The 20814-nt window shown below is 40.3% G+C and overlaps 1 protein-coding gene across 5 annotated transcripts in view; it reads left to right on the forward strand.

Annotated features, from left to right (window-relative positions):
• The window catches only part of TGFBR3 (transforming growth factor beta receptor 3), a 207991-nt gene extending 196977 nt beyond the window's left edge, over positions 1-11014 (forward strand). For all 5 annotated transcript variants that reach the window (XM_006054474.4, XM_006054473.4, XM_025288286.3 and 2 more), the window contains one exon: positions 7581-11014. In XM_006054474.4, the coding sequence (XP_006054536.2) occupies positions 7581-7699 (119 nt within the window). In that variant the 3' untranslated portion in view covers positions 7700-11014. The remainder of the gene's footprint in view (positions 1-7580) is intronic.
• Positions 11015-20814: the final 9800 nt, after the last annotated feature.

The raw sequence follows: 20814 nt of genomic DNA on the forward strand, positions 1-20814 counted from the left end.
TACGCTGTGAACCTGGATAAGGTGCTGAATCGATCAGTCAGATGGTGGCAGGCACAGACTTTCTGTTTAGAGTTTCATTTATTTTCCACTGAACCAGTGCATGCCACGATCTTTGGCCTTACCTTGGGCTGTCTAACTGGCCAAGCTGAAGCAATGACTGCTTTCAAGGAAAGAGAAGTATGGAAGGGTGTTTTGAGAAGTCATATCTTAATCCTCATCAGAATCTTCCCTTCAAATACTACATTCTCTGAGTTATTTTAAATTATGGCAGAAGGAGCAGAATGAACGCTATGGTGCCAAGCATAGGAAAGTCACACAGTCCAGAGCAAATTTTAGGAGTTTAACAGTAGGGCTTTAAGTCCTTAGATTATTGTTCCTAATCAACAACCTTTGAGTGAAGCCAGTTACTCTTAAACAGTGTGGATTATATGTGATTATTTTTATAAAGAGTAAATACTGCTGTCATGGTCCATGGTTGGTAGAATCTGCGGATGCAGAAGAATTTGGGATGCAGAAGGCAGACTATCAGTTATATGCAGATTAAGCCCCACGTTGTCCAAGGGTCGACTGTCTGTTTCATGTGAGCAAAAGGAAATAAGTCTGTTAAGTGTTAGACTGAGGATATATGGACATCTGTGAATCCATTTAGGAATGTTGTTCTTCATGAATAGCTTACACAAGCAGTGGAAGGGACAATGTTTAGCAGAGGAGCATCTTTGAGTGAATAATTCTGTTACAGGAGTACTAATACATCCAAATCTCAGACTCACAGTTCTTTGCAACTTTCCCCATTCTCCTGCATGGCTGTAAAGTTCTAGAGTTCTTGGCAGCTTATGCTATATATATTAGGAATGAATTTGAAAGTACTCCAAGAAGACTCTCTAGCCCTGAAGATTTCTACAAGGTAGTCACCCACAGATGCTTACCACAAACCTGCTGATCATGACTGGCCTTGGTAATAGAGCTACACTCCCAAACTCTGAAATCTGATCTCAGGCCAGGAGGGCCAGGAAGCCGCTAGAAGCAAAAAAGGGCAACCAAATGGTGTCACTGTGGGAACAAACCCCACTGAATTCCCTCTGATAATCCCAGATTCTTGTCCACAGATATACTGACAAACCTGGGAAAGAGCAAAACCTGGCTTTATGACATGCATTGCTGCTGCTCATTGAATTCTGAGATGTGTTGTTAATGTTCCCTTCTCCCCAAAAACAGAGACTTAAGGAGTTTTAAAGTTTTGTTAATATAGAAATAGATTTATAAGTAGATTTAAAAACAAAAATCCAAAGCCCTTCCTGTGATGGTTTCCAGCAAAATAAATTAGGCTCATTTGGAAGCTGAAAGGCTTTATAGACACTTAGACTCTAAACTCTAGTCATTTGGATTCTAAACCTGTTAGCGTCACAGCTTGAAATGGCTTTTTATTAAAAGCTGTAGCCTCTGGTTCACTTTAAAGACCACTCCTAAGGAATACCAGCATCACACAAAAAAGAAAGACTTACTGCAGGACCAAGTGGTAGTTTCCTATTGAGAACTCTCTTCGTTTATTACCTGGATCAGCCAGCAGCAAATTTAGATGAAAAGATCATAATGCGGTGGCCAATGGAAAGAGGTGTCTATACAAACACTGACTCAGTCCATTCAGTTTCCACAATAATCTAAGCTGTGGAGCTCAGGCCTTATATGGTGTATTTGGGGGTTCAGGCAACATCTGCCTCTGTGGCTAAAATAGTGCTGAGTTTAGATATTTCCCTTTGTGCTTTCCACTCTGCAGCACAGAGCACAGAACCAAGCTTTAGGTTTGAACTGTGATCTACTTACATACATGGAATGCATGTGAGTCCAAAAAATCTGTATCCCTGCTTTTATCATATGACAGCTTTCGGTATAATAATGGATACTTCTGAAAGCTATATTCACTGTTTGGAAAACCCCATTCCTAAAACTTACATTCTCCACTAAGATAGTGCAGAAAGGAGGGGCAGTGAGGGTGGAAATAGTGCTGGAATGGAGTCACAGAATCTTCATGCTCCTGGGGACCTAACAGGGTCAGAGTCCCAAAACTGACTCATGAAGGTCCCAAAAGTTGTGTGCAATATTATATCTGTTTTTGTTTTTGTTTTTTTTTAAGGAGAGGAGCAAAAGCATTTATTTCTATTTTTCAGTAAACTTTTTTAGCTTTATCACAACATGTACATAGTTTAAAGGCCGAAATCATCCTCCAAATAGAATTATACTGGTATACGACTTAACAACTAAACCATCACCATGAATTTGTCTGTTGACTCTTCCAGTTATCTCAATCTCCTTTTACACATACACGGTCAAACATCAGGTATTCTACTGACTTATTTTCCTCAATACTTCTGAGTTGTAGATGTCCTGTGTCATGGATCCTGTGTTTTCCTCCTCCTTTGTTTAATGGGAACATAAGAGAGAAATGTTTTTCACATGTGTGAAAATAGCATTTGCATGTCTGAAAATATCCTCATTTTATATAAACACTAATAGTTTGCCACGGTATAGAATTTTAGACTTCAAGTGTTTTTTCTTCAGAATTTTGAAGGCACACCTCACTGACTTTTAGCTCTGAAGATTGCTTTTGGGAAATTCAAAGTCATTCAGATTTCTAATCTCTTTTTTTTTTTCTTTCTGGAAGAAACTTCACAATGATAGTGCTTGATGTAGGTGTATTTTCATTCATTATGCTAGGCATTAATTGAGGCCTTTCAGTCTAGAAACTATGTCCTTTATTGTTGAGATTTTTTAGAATTATTTATTTTTTCTTGCCCATGTTTTTTTTTTTTGTTCTCTCATTCTAGAAATCTTCTTACTTGAGAGCTGAACTTCTTGAATTGTGCTGTAATTCTTTTCTGTTTTCCATATTTTTCCTTTCTTTTCTAGGAGATTTCTTCATTTTTATCTTTTAGTTTCTTATTTCATTTTTAATATTGCCTTCAAGTTTGTTAATTCCAAGAAGTTTTTCCCATGAATTAAAGAAACATATCCTACTTTTGTCTTATGGGTACAATATCTTATCTTTCTGAGAATATTAATATAGAATTATTTAAGAATAGGGTAGTTCTGAGCTTGTGGGTGGAACATATTGATTTTGAACTTTACTTAGGGTGATCTAGCTGGGCCTTTTATTGAGGAACTCCTGATATCACATCTTTTGATCTTTCCTCTTGAGTTCGTCATGTTTTCTGTGAAACAGGTTTTCCTATTTCCTTCTTGGAGGTTATAGATCAGGCTGTCAACATTCTGGGGGTCACAACATTCAGCATGTAGGCGTTAATTTTGTTCTCCTCTGTCATTGTGTTTCTCTACCCTCAATTGTGCTGGTGTTGGTCATTCCCAGAACCCTAGTTTCATTCTTTTCAGAGAGTAAACTTCTGTTTAACAGGCTTCTGTTCAGAAATTCTTAGTTGAATACACTGTGTGTATTCTTAAAGCAGAAGTCAAACACATACCCAGGTCCACCTGAATCATGTCTTTTACTTAGGAGTGTTTCTGGAGGCTTCAGATATTTCTAGAAGTCTGAAGTTTCTCCATGCTTCCAAATGTAATTCAGAAACATCAAGAAGATCAGCAAAAGTGTGACTAAAGTTGGAGGCAAGAGGCTAAGTTATAGGGATCAGAAAGATGCAGGTGGAATAGATGGAAACTCTGTATGACTGGAAAGAAGGCAAGATCCACTCTTTTCACCCAAGTGCTCGGGTTGAGTTCAAATAAGATGCCCATGGAAAACCAAAGTGCAAGTGTGAAACAGGCTGGTCACATTGCAGTAATATTGAAAGAAAGTGGGAAGCAGAATATTTTGAAAGATTTTGCTTCCTTCCTTGGAACATTTCTCCCTTTCTCCATAACTTATAACAACATCTAATTCACCCCTCCTGCAAAGTTTTGCCTGCAAAAGGAAAGTCTTAGCTTGAAAAGTGAGGAGGGGCAATTTTTGAAAATGGTGAATAGTGATGGAAAGCTTCTCTAAAGGTTGGTCTAGTTCACTATCCTTACTAGAGTGAGTTTGTGAAATAGTTACAATTAGGATATCAAGAGATTGAGACAATTGGTACAAAACTACAACGAACACATAGGCCTAAGAAGGAAATATCTTTGTTTTCTCTGCAGTGTCAAGTAATGTTGAGTATGAGTCACCCCCAGGCACATGGTCTTCAATCTAATGCTTAAATATCTCCTAAGAAAGAAATTCCACAAATTCCCACTATAACTAGCCAGTCCTCAGAATGAGCAAGTTCCCTTCTGTGTGACCTAAATCTCTATCACTGCCATTTAAACTCATTTCCTCATGTTCTGCCCTCCAGGGAGATAAAGAACACCTGTCTGCTCCTCTCGGTAATAATTCTCTGTGGCCAGTGTTTGCAAACTATCTGCCTTGGGCTAAATAATCGAGATTCCTCTCACTTTTCTTTAAAATTCTTCTATTCTTGTTTCCCCATAGGGCTTCTCCGTGTTATTCACATCTTAAAGTTTCTCCCCTAGGACCTGCCACGCTAAAAAAACAGGGATAAGAATCCAGTTGTAAACTGCCAAAAAGTGGCAGGAAATCAGATCTGAAGAGCTCCATGTTAAATTGAAGAAAGGAAACAGGTTATCCCTTAAAATATGTTTTTTTCTGTTTCTAAGGGCATCTCTGGCAATATCGAGGCTTAGCCGCAACCTAATACGTGAGCTGAGTGGGATGAATCCTTGTTGTAACACACCCTTTTCCTGAGGACAACATGTGCCAGATGCGTTTTTTCCCAACTCACTCTCCTTCCCAAGGGTCTCTTCCTCCGTGGTTTAAGATTTTAGGGGCAAAGCATGAAGACTAAATACATTTCTTCTGATGGCCAAGTTTGAAATCCATGGTCAGGGGGCCTTCCTTGAACTTGCATTCGCTAAGCGGGCCTGCTCTGCATAGCCCTGCAGTCCTCACTGCCCGTCTTCTCCAGAAGGAAGCTGGTTGTATTTGTCACCCAAGGGATATTCTAAAGAAAGTCAATGCTCCAAGACATCAGAGGTCACTGTGCTAGAGAGCAGAAAACCAAAGGACACATCTCAGAAAACCTAAGGGACTCTGTTGGCTTTTTAAGCAGAAACATCTGCACGTTAAAATTTGTTTCTCATAGTGAATTTTTCTGTAGTGCCACTTGCATCTGACAGTGAGAAAACTTTTCTTGATTTCTCAAAAGGTAAAAGTTTTTTTAACAACTTGGTTATAATGAGAACTCTCTCATCTTACATGTGAAAATAGACCCAGGGCTAGAAGCAATAGTCTAAAGAGGATGTTTTCAACATTTCCAAGCAGATTGTCAGACAAAGGTTCTCCTTGGCAAACTGTTGGCTCAAAGCCAGGGGATTATTAGGTTAAATTGACTTGTCCACCCTGGTGAAATGGATCCTGCAATCTTGAGTATAGGGGACTTCTTTGTTTTGTTTTGCTTGGGGTTTCATTTTGGACAGTGCTTTGTATCAGCAGCACAAGAGTTTCCAAAACTCTGGAAGTTGAAAGACCTTTTTAATGGGTAATGATTAAAATAAACTGACATGGCAACAAATTGTATTTGGCAAATAGACATCGGAAAGCAAATATTCAGACTTCCTGGGCAGGGCGTAGTACTGGCACTTTTCCTGAATGTGACTAACCATGCACATGTCGCATGTGGGATGAGACAGACTTGTTCACTGTCACTAGGACAAGCCAAGGCCTTCTTGCTGATTTAGCCGCTATCAGGCCAAACAAACGAAGCCCAGGTGAGCCAAAGTGGGGAGGGTGGTGTGTTGACTTACCTCCTGCTTTTCTGATGTATCCTTTATTTAAATGGGGAAGAGGTATTTTTAAAATGTCCTTCACAACAGTCACATTAGTCCTGCTAATTGATAACAATGAGAATGGGTGTGGATCCACATGTGGGTTGGCAGGGGGCTGAATTTTTCAAGTTGATCACGAGTTGTTCCAGTCTCTAGAGGTTTGGGGCTTTTTTTTTTTTTTTTTGATAGACATAAGAATTCAGAATAGCTAACAGATTTAATTTCCTTTTAGAAAGAAAGTTCCCACTCTGGGGAAGGTGGATTTCTGGCAGAAAGTCACTGTCATTGAGGCAAACGTCCCCGCCTTTAATTAAATGCACACATGAAGGGTAGAGGGCAGCGCTGGAAAGGGTCCAAAATATAGATTGCCAAAAAAAAAGAAGAATGGAAACACAGTGTTTCTCGGCCTCTGAGAAATATTGACCCAGAATTCCCTCTCCATCCCTCCAATCCCAGAAGAATAGATAATCAGAGAAAATACAGCATGGGCCAAATATGCAACAAGCATGTGAAGACCCAGAGGTTGAAGCCTGAATGTGTGTCACTGGGTGGTTCCTAAACGGGTGACAGGGAAAGCTGTACCACACAAGCTGCTTCTCTGTTTTGTGGAACTGCTGTTTTGGCAGAGGTTTTTGAGGAGTAAAGGGCCGAGTTCCTGTGCTTGGAGGGCAGAGCCTTTGCTGGTGTGTTTTGTTTTAACGAAGAGGCCAGAGGGTTGCTTATCTCCGGCAGAGAGCTGTGTATTTCAGGCCGACAGGAAAGAGGAGGCTCACTCATAAACAGACCTGGCCCTCTGGGGCTTCCCACATTGGAGTGGGGAGACCACTGGCCAGAAGTTTATGAAGTTTATGCTTTGACTTTTCAAAGAAAATGCTGTGTTTGTCATCGGAGAGCCTTGATTGCTTTTCCCTACCTAGAGCCATTTTTTTGAGGGCTGCTCTGAGGCCAGTTTTGTTGAAGAAAAGATAGCTCTAGAGCTCTTTGCTGTGCTAAATGCAAGCCATGTGTGTGACCCAAGGTCTCCTCCCTCCCCACAGTCCTGCTCTCTTGGCGCAAGGAATGGGCTTAGCTAAAATGCAGTGGGGTGTGTGATGAAAAGTAGGGTACTCGATGTGTGAGGGGATACTCAGGCTGCAAACCTCAGGATGGAGGGGGTGTTCCTGGCAGCTGCCATCCCTTGTGCAACAGCTAAACCCCTTCTTCAAAAGGTTTTTCTGAGCACCAGGTCTTCCCACCTCCATTTCTCAGGCATGGGTCCTGTGCTCGTCACACAGCACTCGCTGCTACAGGTAGGGCGAAACCTCGGCATCACCACCCCTATTTTGACCAGGTGTATTCAGAAAAAGGCCTCCAGATTGCCAAGGTGATCTCATTACAGTTGAAAGGTCTCGTTCTCCAAACCCTCTGATACCTTTACGAGAGGAGATGTTCTCTGAATACAGGTGCTGGTCAGTTGGATCACACAGTACAGGTGACGGTGGTTTCTTCAAAGGTTGTAGGCGCTGAAATCCTGGGCATTCATCCTCAACTATTAGGGGGTCTGTGCCCCTATTAACTGTCTGTCAATCACCTTGAAAACATTCTTTATTCCCTCTGCAAGGGGCTTTAAAAACAAAACAAAACAGCAACAAGCAGAAACAGCATCATGATGGGAGGCCTTCTGATCTAGCTGCTCTGCCCATGGTTGAGAAGAGCCCCAGATGAAATGGTCTTTTCAGAAATGCATACATGTAACATGCATCTGTCCTTTTCTGTACTGACTGCAGGAGAGACAGCAGGAAGGCAGCAAGTGCCCACATCCCCGCCAGCTTCAGAGAACAGCAGCGCAGCCCACAGCATTGGCAGCACGCAGAGCACACCCTGCTCCAGCAGCAGCACAGCCTAGCCTGCCCCGCCCGCCATCAAGGGCAGGCCTGGGGGCCCACACCTGTGTCCAGATTCCAGGCCCAGAAGGCTCAACTGCGGTTCCCTTGTAAGGAGAGTGAATTTCAGTATAACCGTCACCTGTTGTGTTCACCCCCACCCAGGGCTGACATAATCGGGCCCCCTGGACTTCTGTAACACACTAGATTCATGTGAGAAAGCTAAGGTGGTGGCCTTCTCCACCAGCCCCTCACAGGCTTAGGGGTTTTCAATGTGAAACACATGCCAGTTTTTAAAATGCTGCTTTGTCCAGGTAAGAACATCCATAATTTGAAGCCCTGCCTTTTACCCAGATACAAGGAGTTGGTAAAAGGAATAACCAGATAGTAGAGCCAGTGAGGAGATGTGGCCAAAGATTATTTTCTAACCGAACCAAGATGTAAAACAAAATAAATGCTTCAGGACTTTCTAAGTGTGTTCCTCCATGTCTAATTTGCACCTTCAGGATGCACACTTCTCACCTTGCTGCCACACTTGTGGGACCGCTGTGTCAGCTTGATGGGTGTTCCCCTCGTGGAGGGGAACAAGGCAACATTCCCTCTTGTGCCCTGGGCCAAAACCAGTGCTGAGTTCCTTCTCAGCTTCCTGCTTCCCCCCACGCTCACACACCAACTGCAGAAATGTCTTAAGTGCAAAGTTCGTACTTCATTATAAGCATATAGAAATTGAAAATGGCCAAAATCTGGGACTGCAGATTCCTGCTCATTTATGACACTGTGCTCTACTAAATTAATGTGTAAACAGGGGCAAAATTCTCTTGTAAAGCTGAGGAGGAATTTGCACAGTGATATATACACCAGTACATGTATATTATATGTCATTTGGCACTTTTGTTTTTTTAGTTGAAGAAGAGAAAATTCATTCCCATTTAGAAAATGTCCTACACCTTCAGAGTTGTTTATTCTTAAACATTTTTGGGAGAATTAGTGTTTCCATGCAAAACATGTCAGCCTTTTTAAAAGATTCTTTTGTAAGCACCAGGCTCTTATAAGTTGCAAATGTATGGCAAATTCTTCTGGTTTTCTGTTGGTTATCTGAACAGTGTCACCAATTCTGCCAAGAAAGTAATGAGATATGGAAAAAGGCACTCATTTGGATGCTTTCGTTTTCTTGCCTTAAATATATCACCAAACTCAAAAAGAATTTGAGGTAAATTTTATTAAAATGGAGTATCAATAATATGCCACTTTGCAGCTAAAATAAGCTCAACTGATACCTCTATGTTAAAAAAAAAACAAACACACACACAAAAACAATGCCAGAGGAAAGCGTCCATGCCAAATCACTTACTACTGAAGATAACTTGATTGCCAGTAAGTATTATTCTTTTACCAGAATTCTCCCAAACAACTCAGAACTCTACAAATAGAACAGGCTAGATTCTACATCTAAAATACTCACAAGCAAATCTAAATGCTCTAAAAGTAAGGAATCTGTGCCTGGTTCTTTGTGAATGGAGCCTTAAGTAGGAAATGTTGGTGTTGCCCGAGACTGGAGGGCAGTGTCTACAAGGCAAAGAGGTGGAGATTGACAGTCATTGTTACCCCACCATAGAGTCCTGTTCCGATTGATTTGATAGTTATAAACATTCAATCAAGATGATTTTAACCAAAACAGATTGAGGGCTAAGATTTCCAGGCTATCTACATTGATAATTTTGCAGATTTCTACAAATAAAGATAGATTAGAAAAAAAAAAATTTGCCTTCAGTTAACTATATTTTTAACATAAAGGTATCAGCATGGAGGACTTAGATTACGCTACCTGTGTTTGAAAATAATGCGCTTTGCCTAACCTTCAGCAGAATGTATTGTTTTAGCATATTCTATGTATAAAAAAGTTTAAAGATGTCTTCAAAGAAGACTAGAGTCTTTAAGTCACTTATAGCTATATTTTACTACAAAAATCGGTGTATAAAGATATATTTAAGTGTTTTAGATAAATTTAAGTTACTCCATATGAAATGTTTAATTTCAGTTACTGTGAATTCTTTTGATCAGTTCTTTGCTTTTTAAAAATCCCTATCCATCCTGTTAAAAAGAAAATTAACTATTAAGAGGTATTAAAAGATTCAATTCTTAGATGGACAGGGTTTAAAACCTTTTGTAATATATTCAAATGTATATTTTTGAGAGAGATGCTGCATTGCCAATGATTTTATAAATAATTTAAAATTAATTTACAAATTTATGGATGTAAGCCAAGAGATTTTAAAAGAGAAGAAGTCAACCTTTATGTATTTGGGTCTTACTATCCAGAAGTATTATTCAGATCAAGAAATTCATGTTGATGAAACCTGATCCTGTGTTATTGGAGAGTGAATGTCATTAAGTATTTCTGAAATGTTTCTAAAAAGTGAACATTTAAAAAATACTGTGTTTTCTCCCTAGCTTCCTGTTATAGCATTTCCAATTGCTTCATACTTCACAGTTTTAATGAATACAAAGTATAAGCTCTACTTTATAACACATCCTGTAAGTTTCTTTAAAACTGTTTTTATATTCCAGTTAAATTTCTCTATCTGAAAACTCTTTTGTTACTGCTGCAGGTTACACCCTTCATTCGCAGAGGCCGTTTTGTTTTGTTTGTTTTATGCTAAAGCTATTGTTGAAATGCTCTAAATTCCAAGGCAGATCGTCTGTGTCATCCCCTACAGCTTTTTACCATGTGGTGTGTACCAGCCATTACTCTGTATTTGAAAAGTCAGATTCCTTCTGTCAAAGCTGTTTCTATAGCATTTTCTAAACAAAACAAAAGATCTTTTCCTTGTCTGTAATGAGATTGTAAACCCGTTTCCTGTGTGTGTTCTGTAGCGGGCGTGGTTGTGAGCGTGTGTGGGGGTGCGCACCTGCGTGCCGGTCTTTTGTACTGTAACTACCTCATGGTTTGAGTGATGGTTGTACTGCTGATTGTGTTAACAGAGCACATTTTGTTGGGTGACTCGTGCGTGTGATTTTTTTCCTGTTTGTTCTAGCTGGGGGTTGTTCATGAAACCAACAGATGTTTTTCTAAAAAGGACTATTATCAGTTTCCAAATACAATACTTCTCTCTTCTGGTTTTTCCTGAATGAGCCTGATTTTGTTGCTGTTTTTCATCTATGAGGGTAAAAAGAGTACCCTGAAAATCCCTGTGGCCAGTTTGAGCACCCCTGTTGTACTCTTTTTCTCTGTTCAATGTGTCAACAATTTTGTGAACATGCTTAGATGTATAGTTTTGATAACCACAGTTTTAAATCCTTTATCTGTGCGTAATAAAAAGATATATATCAATTATTAACATGTGTCTTGCTTGGTTATCATTAAATCCTCCCCTCGGGCTGATATAACCCTTGTTCATGGCCTTTCTCCTAAATTTATCATCTGCTACAACTGTGTTGGGGCTTCCCAGGTGGCTCAGTGGTAAAGAACCCACTTGCCAATGCAGGAGATGCAAGAGATGCGGGTTTGATCCCTGGATCAGGAAGATCCCCTGAAGGAAGAAATGTCTACCCACTCCAGTACTCTTGCCTGGGAAATCCCATGGACAGAAGAGGCTGGAGGGCTACAGTCCACGGGGTGGCAAGTTGTTGAGGAGGAGGGCGGGGAAGGGCTAAGGCTCACATAGCAGAGGGGAGGGGTGACAGACTGAAGTGGGGCATGGTGGAGCTTCCACTCTTTTCAGGAAAACGTGGCAGGAGACCTGGAAGTGGGTGTCAGCCCTGGCATCCATCCAAGGGCTTTCTGTCAGTCTCCTGGAGGCATGGAAAGAGAAATAATATGTATTTCGGATCTACTATTTCCATCCCCTCCAAATTCCCCAGCGCTGCTTCCAGCATCCTCTATCAATATGCCATCACCATCTACCAGCTGCCCATGCCAGAAACCTAGGAATCTCTCTAGACTCTTTTTGGCTACCACACCCCCAAATTAATAAATCCAAGCTTATTCTACCTTTGGAATGTCTCTTTCTCCAAACCACTGACTTATTTCTGCTCCTTCTGCTGTTACCCAGCATCCAAGACCCATCATCTCTTAAACTGAATCACTGCACAAACCCACTCCCTGGCCTGCTCCCGCCTCTAACCCTCTCTCTCCACCACGCAGCCAAAGGAGTCTTGAGCTGTCTCAAGTCATGTCACTTTCCAGCCTGGAGCCTTTAAGTAATTCCTCAATTTGCCTTCGGAACAAATTTCAACCTCCTTAGCATGGTTGAAAGAGAATAATCTGCTTACTTTCCCACCTACTTCTCTCAGCTCTCTAAAACTCAAGTCCAATGTGGCATATCCCCAACCAGACACATTTATATTCTGAAAAGAATAGCTTTCTTTTACTATCAGAGATGAAATGATAACATTGAATATATGTTTACAAACTGCACTCCCATATCCCTGCCTTCTCTCCTTTTAAGAATTAGTCATCTGGATGGTTAGCAATGGGCTTCCTGGCTGACTCAGCAGTAAAGAATCCACCAGCAATGCAGGAGCCACAGGAGACATGGGTTCAATCCCTGGGTAGGGAAAATCCTCTGAGAGAGGGAATGCCAATCCATTCCAATATTCTTGCCTGGAGAATTCCATGGACAGAGGAGACTGGCAGGCTACAGTCCATGGAGTTGCAAAGAATCAGACACGGCTGAAGCGACGTAGCATGCATGCATGGTTAGAAACAGACCCAAAAATGAATCAAGGACACAGGGCCAGGCCTTGCATCTCACACAGGTAGGCTGTCCACACAGCAGGAGCCATGAGATGGGCTTAAGCCACATCTCATTTCAGCGAGGTTGGAGTCCCCATTGAAGAGAGTCCAGCCAATGTCCAGTACCCAGAGTGTGCCCTAGAGCCAGCCCTCAGAGGATAAAGGGAGAAATTGATAGCTTACCAATTTTTCTGCTGTTAAACTCTGTATTTGCTAGAGCAGAAAACTAGGTGATCCATAAATGAGCTTCAGAGTGTCTATTAATCACCTGAAATTACATGTAAAGTTTTGCATTGATGTGTCTGGACTGTTTTTCTGGTTTTGAGTTTCTTTGTTGAATGTGTCCATAGCCCACTGAAATAATTTTTTTTTTTTTTTTTTTTTGCACTCAGTTCAGTCCCTCAGTTGTGTCTGACTCTTTGCGACCCCATGAATCGCAACACGCCAGGCCTCCCTGTCCATCACCTACTCCCAGAGTTCACCCAAACTCATGTCCATCGAGTCAGTGATGCCATCCAGCCATCTCATCCTCTGTCGTCCCCTTCTCCTCCTGCCCCCAATCCCTCCCAGCATCAGGGTCTTTTCCAGTGAGGTTACTTTTCGCATGAGGTGGACAAAATATTGGAGTTTCAGCTTTAGCATCAGTCTTTCCAGTGAACACCCAGGAGTGATCTCCTTTAGGATGCTCTGGTTGGACCTCCTTGGAGTCCAAGGGACTCTCAAGAGTCTTCTCCAACACCACAGTCCAAGAGCATCAATTCTTCAGCGCTCAGCTTTCTTCACAGTCTATCTCTCACATCCATACATGACCACTGGAAAAACCATAGCCTTGACTAGACAGACCTTTGTTGGCAAAGTAATATCTCTGCTTTTTAATATGCTATCTCAGTTGGTCATAACTTTCCTTCCAAGGAGTAAGCGTCTTTTAATTTCATGGCTGCAATCACCATCTGCAGTGATTTTGGAGCCCCCAAAAATAAAGCCTGACCCTGTTTCCACTGTTTCCCCATCTATTTCCCATGAAGTGATGGGACCGGATGCCATAATCTTTGTTTTCTGAATGTTGAGCTTTCAGCCAACTTTTTCACTCTCCTCTTTCACTTTCATCAAGAGGCTTTTTAGTTCCTCTTCACTTTCTGCATATCTGCATATTGATATTTCTCCCGGCAATCTTGATTCCAGCTTGTGTTTCTTCCAGCCCAGCGTTTCTCATGATGTACTCTGCATATAAGTTAAATAAGCAGAGTGACAACATACAGCCTTGATGTACTCCTTTTCCTATTTGGAACCAGTCTGTTGTTCCATGTCCAGTTCTAACTGCAATTTGATCTCTGGTTCCTCTGCCTTTTCTAAAACCAGCTTGAACATCTGGAAGTTTATGGTTCATGTATTGCTAAAGCCTGGCTTGGAGAATTTTGAGCATTACTTTACTAGCGTGTGAGATGAGTGCAATTGTGCGGTAGTTTGAGCATTCTTTGGCATTGCCTTTCTTTGGGATTGGAATGAAAACTGACCTTTTCCAGTCCTGTGGCCACTGCTGAGTTTTCCAAATTTGCTGGCATATTGAGTGCAACACTTTCACAGCATCATCTTTCAGGATTTGAAATAGCTCAACTGGAATTCTATAACCTCCATTAGCTTTGTTCGTAGTGATGCTTTCTAAGGCCCACTTGACTTCACATTCCAGGATGTCTGGCTCTAGGTGAGTGATCACACCGTTGTGATTATCTGGGTTGTGAAGATTTTTTTTGTACAGTTCTCCTGTGTATTCTTGCCACCTCTTCTTAATATCTTCTGCTTCTGTTAGGTCCATACCATTTCTGTCTTTTATCAGCCCATCTTTGCATGAAATGTCCCCTTGGTATCTCTAATTTTCCTGAAGAGATCTCTAGTCTTTCCCATTCTGTTGTTTCCCTTTATTTCTTTGCATTGATCACTGAGGAAGGCTTTCTTATCTCTCCTTGCTATTCTTTGGAACTCTGCATTCAGATGCTTCTATCTTTCCTTTTTTCCTTTGCTTTTCGCTTCTCTTCTCTTCACAGCTATTTGTAAGCCCTCCCCAGGCAGCCATTTTGCTTTTTTGCATTTCTTTTCCATGGGGATGGTCTTGATCCCTGTCTCCTGTACGATGTCACGAACTTCTGTCCATAGTTCATAAGGCACTCTGTCTATAAGATCTAGTATGTATAAATAAATACAAACAATAGACATATGTAACAGAGAAAAAGTATCATGATCCTCAAATTTAGAGACAGTACTGATTTAGTGAATGTGTTCCCAGACATTTCCTTATATTTGTATCAACATGTAAATGTTACTACAATAAATAAGATCTCATTATAACATTTGTAACTTGCTTTTTCCACATGGCATATCTTCCTATCAGGCTTCATGAGATGAGTGATGGTTATCACTTTTGCACTAAACTTTCCTTAAATTGCCAAAGTAAAAGGTGGCCATTAAAGGAAGTGAAATAGAGCAAAGTTATTTGTTAATGCTCTTTCCCACCCCCTCTGGTCACTTCCCTGGAAGAACTGATGTTGACAGCCTTTATTCTAGCTCAAACATTGATGCTATGCTATGCTAAGTCACCTCAGTCGTGTCTGACTCTGTGCGACCCCATAGACGGCAGCCCACCAGGCTCCCCCGTCCCTGGGATTCTCCAGGCAAGAAATCCTGGAGTGGGTTGCCATTTCCTTCTCCAATGCATGAAAGTGAAAAGTGAAAGTGAAGTCGCTCAGTCGTGTCTGACTCTTAGCGACCTCATGGACTGCAGCCTACCAGGCTCCTCCATCCATGGGACTTTCCAGGCAAGAGTACTGGAGTGGGGTGCCATTGCCTTACGTGTTCACAAATAGAGGACGTTTTTTTGTTTACACTGTGTATATACATACACTGAAACTTTCCTTTTTCATTAATGTGAACCTCCTTCTAGTTAGTAGATATAGAACAAATTCATGCTTTTTAATGGTTATAGAATATTTCATACAATGAATTCAGCCAATTCAGTGTGATCAACATTTTAGAAGTATTGTTTTCAGAGTTTTGCTGAGATACTCTGCTGCAGCTAATATCCTTGTATATGTGTGTGCTGGCATTCTAGCACTTTAAAGGAAAAAAAGTGACAGAATTGCAAAGAGAAACTGACAAATTCATCATCACAGTAGACGACTTTACTATATCATTCTCAATTGTGCATGCTCAGTAACTTCAATCATGTCTAACTTTTGGCAGTCCTTTAGCCCGCCAGGCTCCTCTGTCCATGGGATTCTCCAGGCAAGAATACTGGAGTGGGTTGTCATGCCCTTCTCCAGGGGATCTTCCCAACCTGGGGATCAAACCTGAGTCTCCTGCATCTCCTGCATTGCAGGCAGATTCTTTACCACTGAGCCACCAGAGAAGCCCATATCATTCTCAGAAGCAGATAAGTAAAAAAGATTTGGATATAGAAGATTTGAACAGTTCAATTAAGCTTGATCTACTGGGCATACATAGAATATGTGACCCCAAATTTGAGAACTTTGTACATATGGAATATTTATAAAAATTGACCACTAATAGGCCATAATGGAATTCTCAGCAAATATCATAGTACTTAGTCATACTGGTGAAGTCCTTTTTCCATAATGCAAATAATTTGGAAATCAATAAGCAAAGAGTAATTTTTAAATGTTAAATATATTTGGAAATTTAAAAAACGTATTCCTGCTTCAAAGGAGTACCTAGAAATCAGAAAATATAGAGTTGAAGAATTAAATTACTCAAGTCATACATGCAACTAAAGTAGTACTTTATGAGAAATTTATAACTGTAAAATGTTTATATTGGTGAGTAATGAAAGGTTGAAAGTGAAAGAGTATTCAATATTGCAATTAGGAAAAATGTCAAAAAATGAATTATTTTAAAAGACTACCAGAAATAGACAAAATTAAGTAAAAATAAAAGCATGAATTAGGAGTGGAAAAGGACAAATCAGCAGAAACTACAGAGATTGTAATAAATAAGGGTTCACCATAATTTTCTTCTAATAAATTTGAAAACTTAGGTAATTTGGATAATATATCAGTTAGCGTCCTGTGGGTGAGCAGAAACCACACTGGGTATTTCAACAGAGAGATGTCAATAACAGGAATTGGTTAAGCAGGTGTTGGATGGCTGAAAGGTGAAGAGAAGACACTCAGATAACACAGAGCTAGTAAATGTAGAAATAGTTGCATCCCTGGGACTGGGGATTGTCAGAAGGTGAAATTAGGGGTGATTTGCAGAGTCCTAGTACCCAGGAAGGTGGAGAGGGAAGATGGGAATCTGGGAAACAAAAACTTATTAAATGGCACAGATGATTTCCTGGAAAAATACAATTTTCTAAAACTACTTCAAGCAGCAACAAAAAATTGAAACTGATCTTCAACCATTAAGAAAATCAGGGGATTAAAATCTACTCACAACAAAACAGAATTTAAAAAAATTTTTTTTAATACTGCTAAGCCCAGGTGTTTTTATGTAGGTTATACCAAGTAGTCAATTGATCATGGATAATGCCAGGATCATAATGGTTATTTTGGGGATGGCATGTCAAAGAGAAAGAGTTTTTAACTATTAGTGTCTATTACCACATTCCTTTTTCTAAAGGTTGTAACAAATCACATTGCTATAAATCTCCCTATCAGCATGGGGCATTCTGAAACAGAGCTTGGCCTCCCAGACTGCACAAGTTTGATCTAGACTCTGCCATTTGCTAGCTGAGCTATATCCTTAATTTAAATAAATCTACTTCTTAGCATTATCATGAATATTAAATGAGATAATCCACATAAAGTGTTTAGCATATACTAATCACTTAATATCATCTACTATTATTGTTACCAGCATTAGGTTACAATGTTTTAAATTTTGCCAGTCTGATGGTGGATAAATTGTATCTCCTTATTTGAATTTGTATTATCATGGTAACCAGTGAGTTTTAAGTTATTATAAATTATTGGCCTTTTCCAGATTCTTCTGTATATTTTCATTTCCTTTGCCACTTTTCTACTCAGTTATTTGTTTCTTAATAATTTCCATATTAGGGACATTATATGTTGTATGTTGTGTATGACCAATATTTTTTTTCTAATCCATAATAATCTTTTCTTTCATTCTGTTTATAATGGATATCACCAAGATAAAATGTTTAATTTTTGTGTAGTTGAATATGTCTACCTTTTCCTCTTGGGTTCTGGGCTTCCTCTCTTACTTAGGGTTTCTCTAACTCTAGACATATACAAACTCTATTACTTTTATTAATTTGCTTTTCAAATTTAGATCTTTATTATTTTTTGATGGTATGAGGGTAGGGGGTCTATTTTGTTCTCTTCCAGATGATTACTCAATTTTACCAGAGCATTTATTTAAAAGTTCATCCATTCCCCACTAAATTAAGATTTTTGAAAAAGAATGATGGCTATGATTTGCCCTTAGCAGATATTAGAATTTAGCATGAAATTTTACAATAAAAATAGTATGACATTAGCATAGGAATAGTTAAATAGATTTCTCAAACAGGCAGAGCATTCAGAAAGAGATCGAATTCATTAACATATGACAACTAGTCACAGTTGTCCTTTGATTCTTTGGATTTTTAAAATATTTATTTATTTGGCTACATGGAGTCTTAGTTGTGGCACATGGGATCTTTAGTTGCAGCATGTGAAATCTAGTTCCCTGACCAGGGATTGAACCTGGGCCTCCACCACTTCGGAGTGTGGAGTCTTAGCCACTGGACCACTAGAGAAGTTCCATTTGATTCTTAAAGGATTCCATGACCCCAAAATGGTTACAAAGTCAAGACCCAAAGTATGAGATATAGGTTGTCCCATTTTCATTGTATGTAACCAGATCTGATTTTATTCCCCTGTTACTTAAAAAATCTAGAGAAAAATTTATCTGAAAAAGAAAAATGTAATTAATGTTAGGTCTACCCTAAGCTTTCTGTGCAAAGAAGGCAATGGCACCCCACTCCAGTACTCTTGCCTGGAAAATCCCATGGACAGAGGAGCCTGGTGGTTGCAGTCAATGAGGTCGCTAAGAGTCAGACACGACTGAGTGACTTCGCTTTCACTTTTCACTTTCATGCATTGGAGAAGGAAATGGCAACCCACTCCAATGTTCTTGCCTGGAGAATCCCAAGGACAGAGGACCCTGGTAGGAGGCTGACTATGGGGTCGCACAGAGTTGGACACGACTGAAGCGACTTAGCAGCAGCAGCAAGCTTTAGTGGGAATGAGGTTGCCACCTCGCTGGGTCTGGAGGGCAGAACATCAAGCCAAAAGGGATTGTTCTGGATTCTTAAGATCACATGGAGTTTTTTTTTTTTTTTAAGGTTTTGGACTTCCTTGGGTCCTGTCACACTTTCTGTTTTCTTATTTTTCCTTTTTGGAATGAGAATTGTGGGGGAGGGAAAAAGTTTTCCCTCTACCCTTCTAAGTTCTTAGCTGAGACCTCTAATAAAAGACATATTAACAAAAGAAAAACAAACAGAAGTTTATTAACATGTATGCCTCATATGTACATGGGAGACTCCCAGGGAAAAATGAGTAATGCAAGGAGGCGGCCTGAATTCAGGGTTAGATACCATCTTAGGGAAAGAGGAGGGGAAGCAAAATAATTAAATAATTTTTAGAGAAGCAAAATAATTAAATAATTTTTAAGAAAGATAAACGGGCCCTTAGAAGAATATATGAGAGTCTGTGATAACAGTTGAGTTTAATGTTGACCTCTATTCTCCTTCCCTGTGATGAGTCATCTCCCCTGGTTGATAAAACTCCTAGGGAGAAAATTTACAACAACTGAGTTCCTTTTCAGAGAGTCTGTCTTCAGGCAGATAAGAGGGAGAGCAGAGCAAACTTTTTCTCTATTTTAAACTTTTTTGCTATTTTTCAAGTGCTTATAGATCAAAACAGTCAGTATACCAAAATTGCATAACTTGGAGTAGTATGACTCCTGAACTTCAACAGACGTGTCTTGGGGTGGCATGTTCTGCTGCCCTTCAGAAGGTCTCTCCTATGCCTGTCCCACTGTTGTATTTTGGAAGCACTTAACTTGTTTGGCTTCACAGGTTCACAGTTGAAGAGGAAGTTACTTCAGGATGATGTGTACCTACCTCAGTTCTCACTGATGATCAGATAATAATTAGATAAGACTTTGGACTTTAAGGGTGATGTGGGAATGAGTTAAGACTTTGAGGACTGTTGGAATGGTAGAATGTATTTGGCATGTGAGAAAGACGTGATTGGGGTGGCTGGGGGCTGAGTGAAATGCTATGGCCTGAATGTTTGAGTCCTCCCACAATCCATATGTTGAAGCCCTAATTCCTAGGGTGATACTATTTGGAAAGGGGGCCTTTAGGACAAAATTAGATCATGAGGGTGGAGCCCTCATGATGGAATTAGTGCCCATAGAAGAAGAGACAAGAGAGAACTTATCTTTTCTCTCAGTCCTGTGAGGATACCATGTGAAGACAGCCATCTACCAACCAGGAAGTAGGCTCTCACCAAACACCAGATCTTCTAGTACCTGTTCTTGGACTTCCAGCCTCCCAGAACTGTGAGAAAGAAATGTGTGCTGTTTAAGCCATTTATTCTATGGTAGTTGTAGCAGCCCAAGCTAAGAGAGAAATCAATGATTTGCTGCTACTCCTCCTCTTCCTCCTTACACATAAATGTTTATAGAAAAATTAACATTAGCTAACCAAACATCATTTATAAAATATTGATAAAATTGTTTCTTCTAGCCATTTTTGAATGTTATAATAAGTTTGTAAAGTGAAGAAATATTCAGTTCAGTTCAGTTCAGCTCAGTCACTCAGTCGTGTCCGACACTTTGCGACCCCATGAATCGCAGCATGCCAGGCCTCCCTGTCCATCACCAGCTCCCGGAGTTCACCCAGACTCATGTCCATCGAGTCAGTGATGCCATCCAGCCATCTCATCCTCTGTCGTCCCCTTCTCCTCTTGCCCCCAATCCCTCCCAGCATCAGAGTCTTTTCCAATGAGTCAACTCTTCGCATGGGGTGGCCAAAGTACTGGAGTTTCAGCTTTAGCATCATTCCTTCCAAAGAAATCCCAGGGCTGATCTCCTTCAGAATGGACTGGTTGGATCTCCTTGCAGTCCAAGGGACTCTCAAGAGTCTTCTCCAACACCACAGTTCAAAAGCATCAATTCTTCGGTGCTCAGCCTTCTTCACAGTGCAATTCTCACATCCATACATGACCACAGGAAAAACCATAGCCTTGACTAGACGAATCTTTGTTGGCAAAGTAATGTCTCTGCTTTTGAATATGCTATCTAGGTTGGTCATAACTTTCCTTCCAAGGAGTAAGTGTCTTTTAATTTCATGGCTGCAGTCACCATCTGCAGTGATTTTGG

Source organism: Bubalus bubalis, chromosome 6, assembly GCF_019923935.1.
Source record: "Bubalus bubalis isolate 160015118507 breed Murrah chromosome 6, NDDB_SH_1, whole genome shotgun sequence".
In the NCBI taxonomy this organism is placed as follows: Eukaryota; Metazoa; Chordata; class Mammalia; order Artiodactyla; family Bovidae; genus Bubalus; species Bubalus bubalis.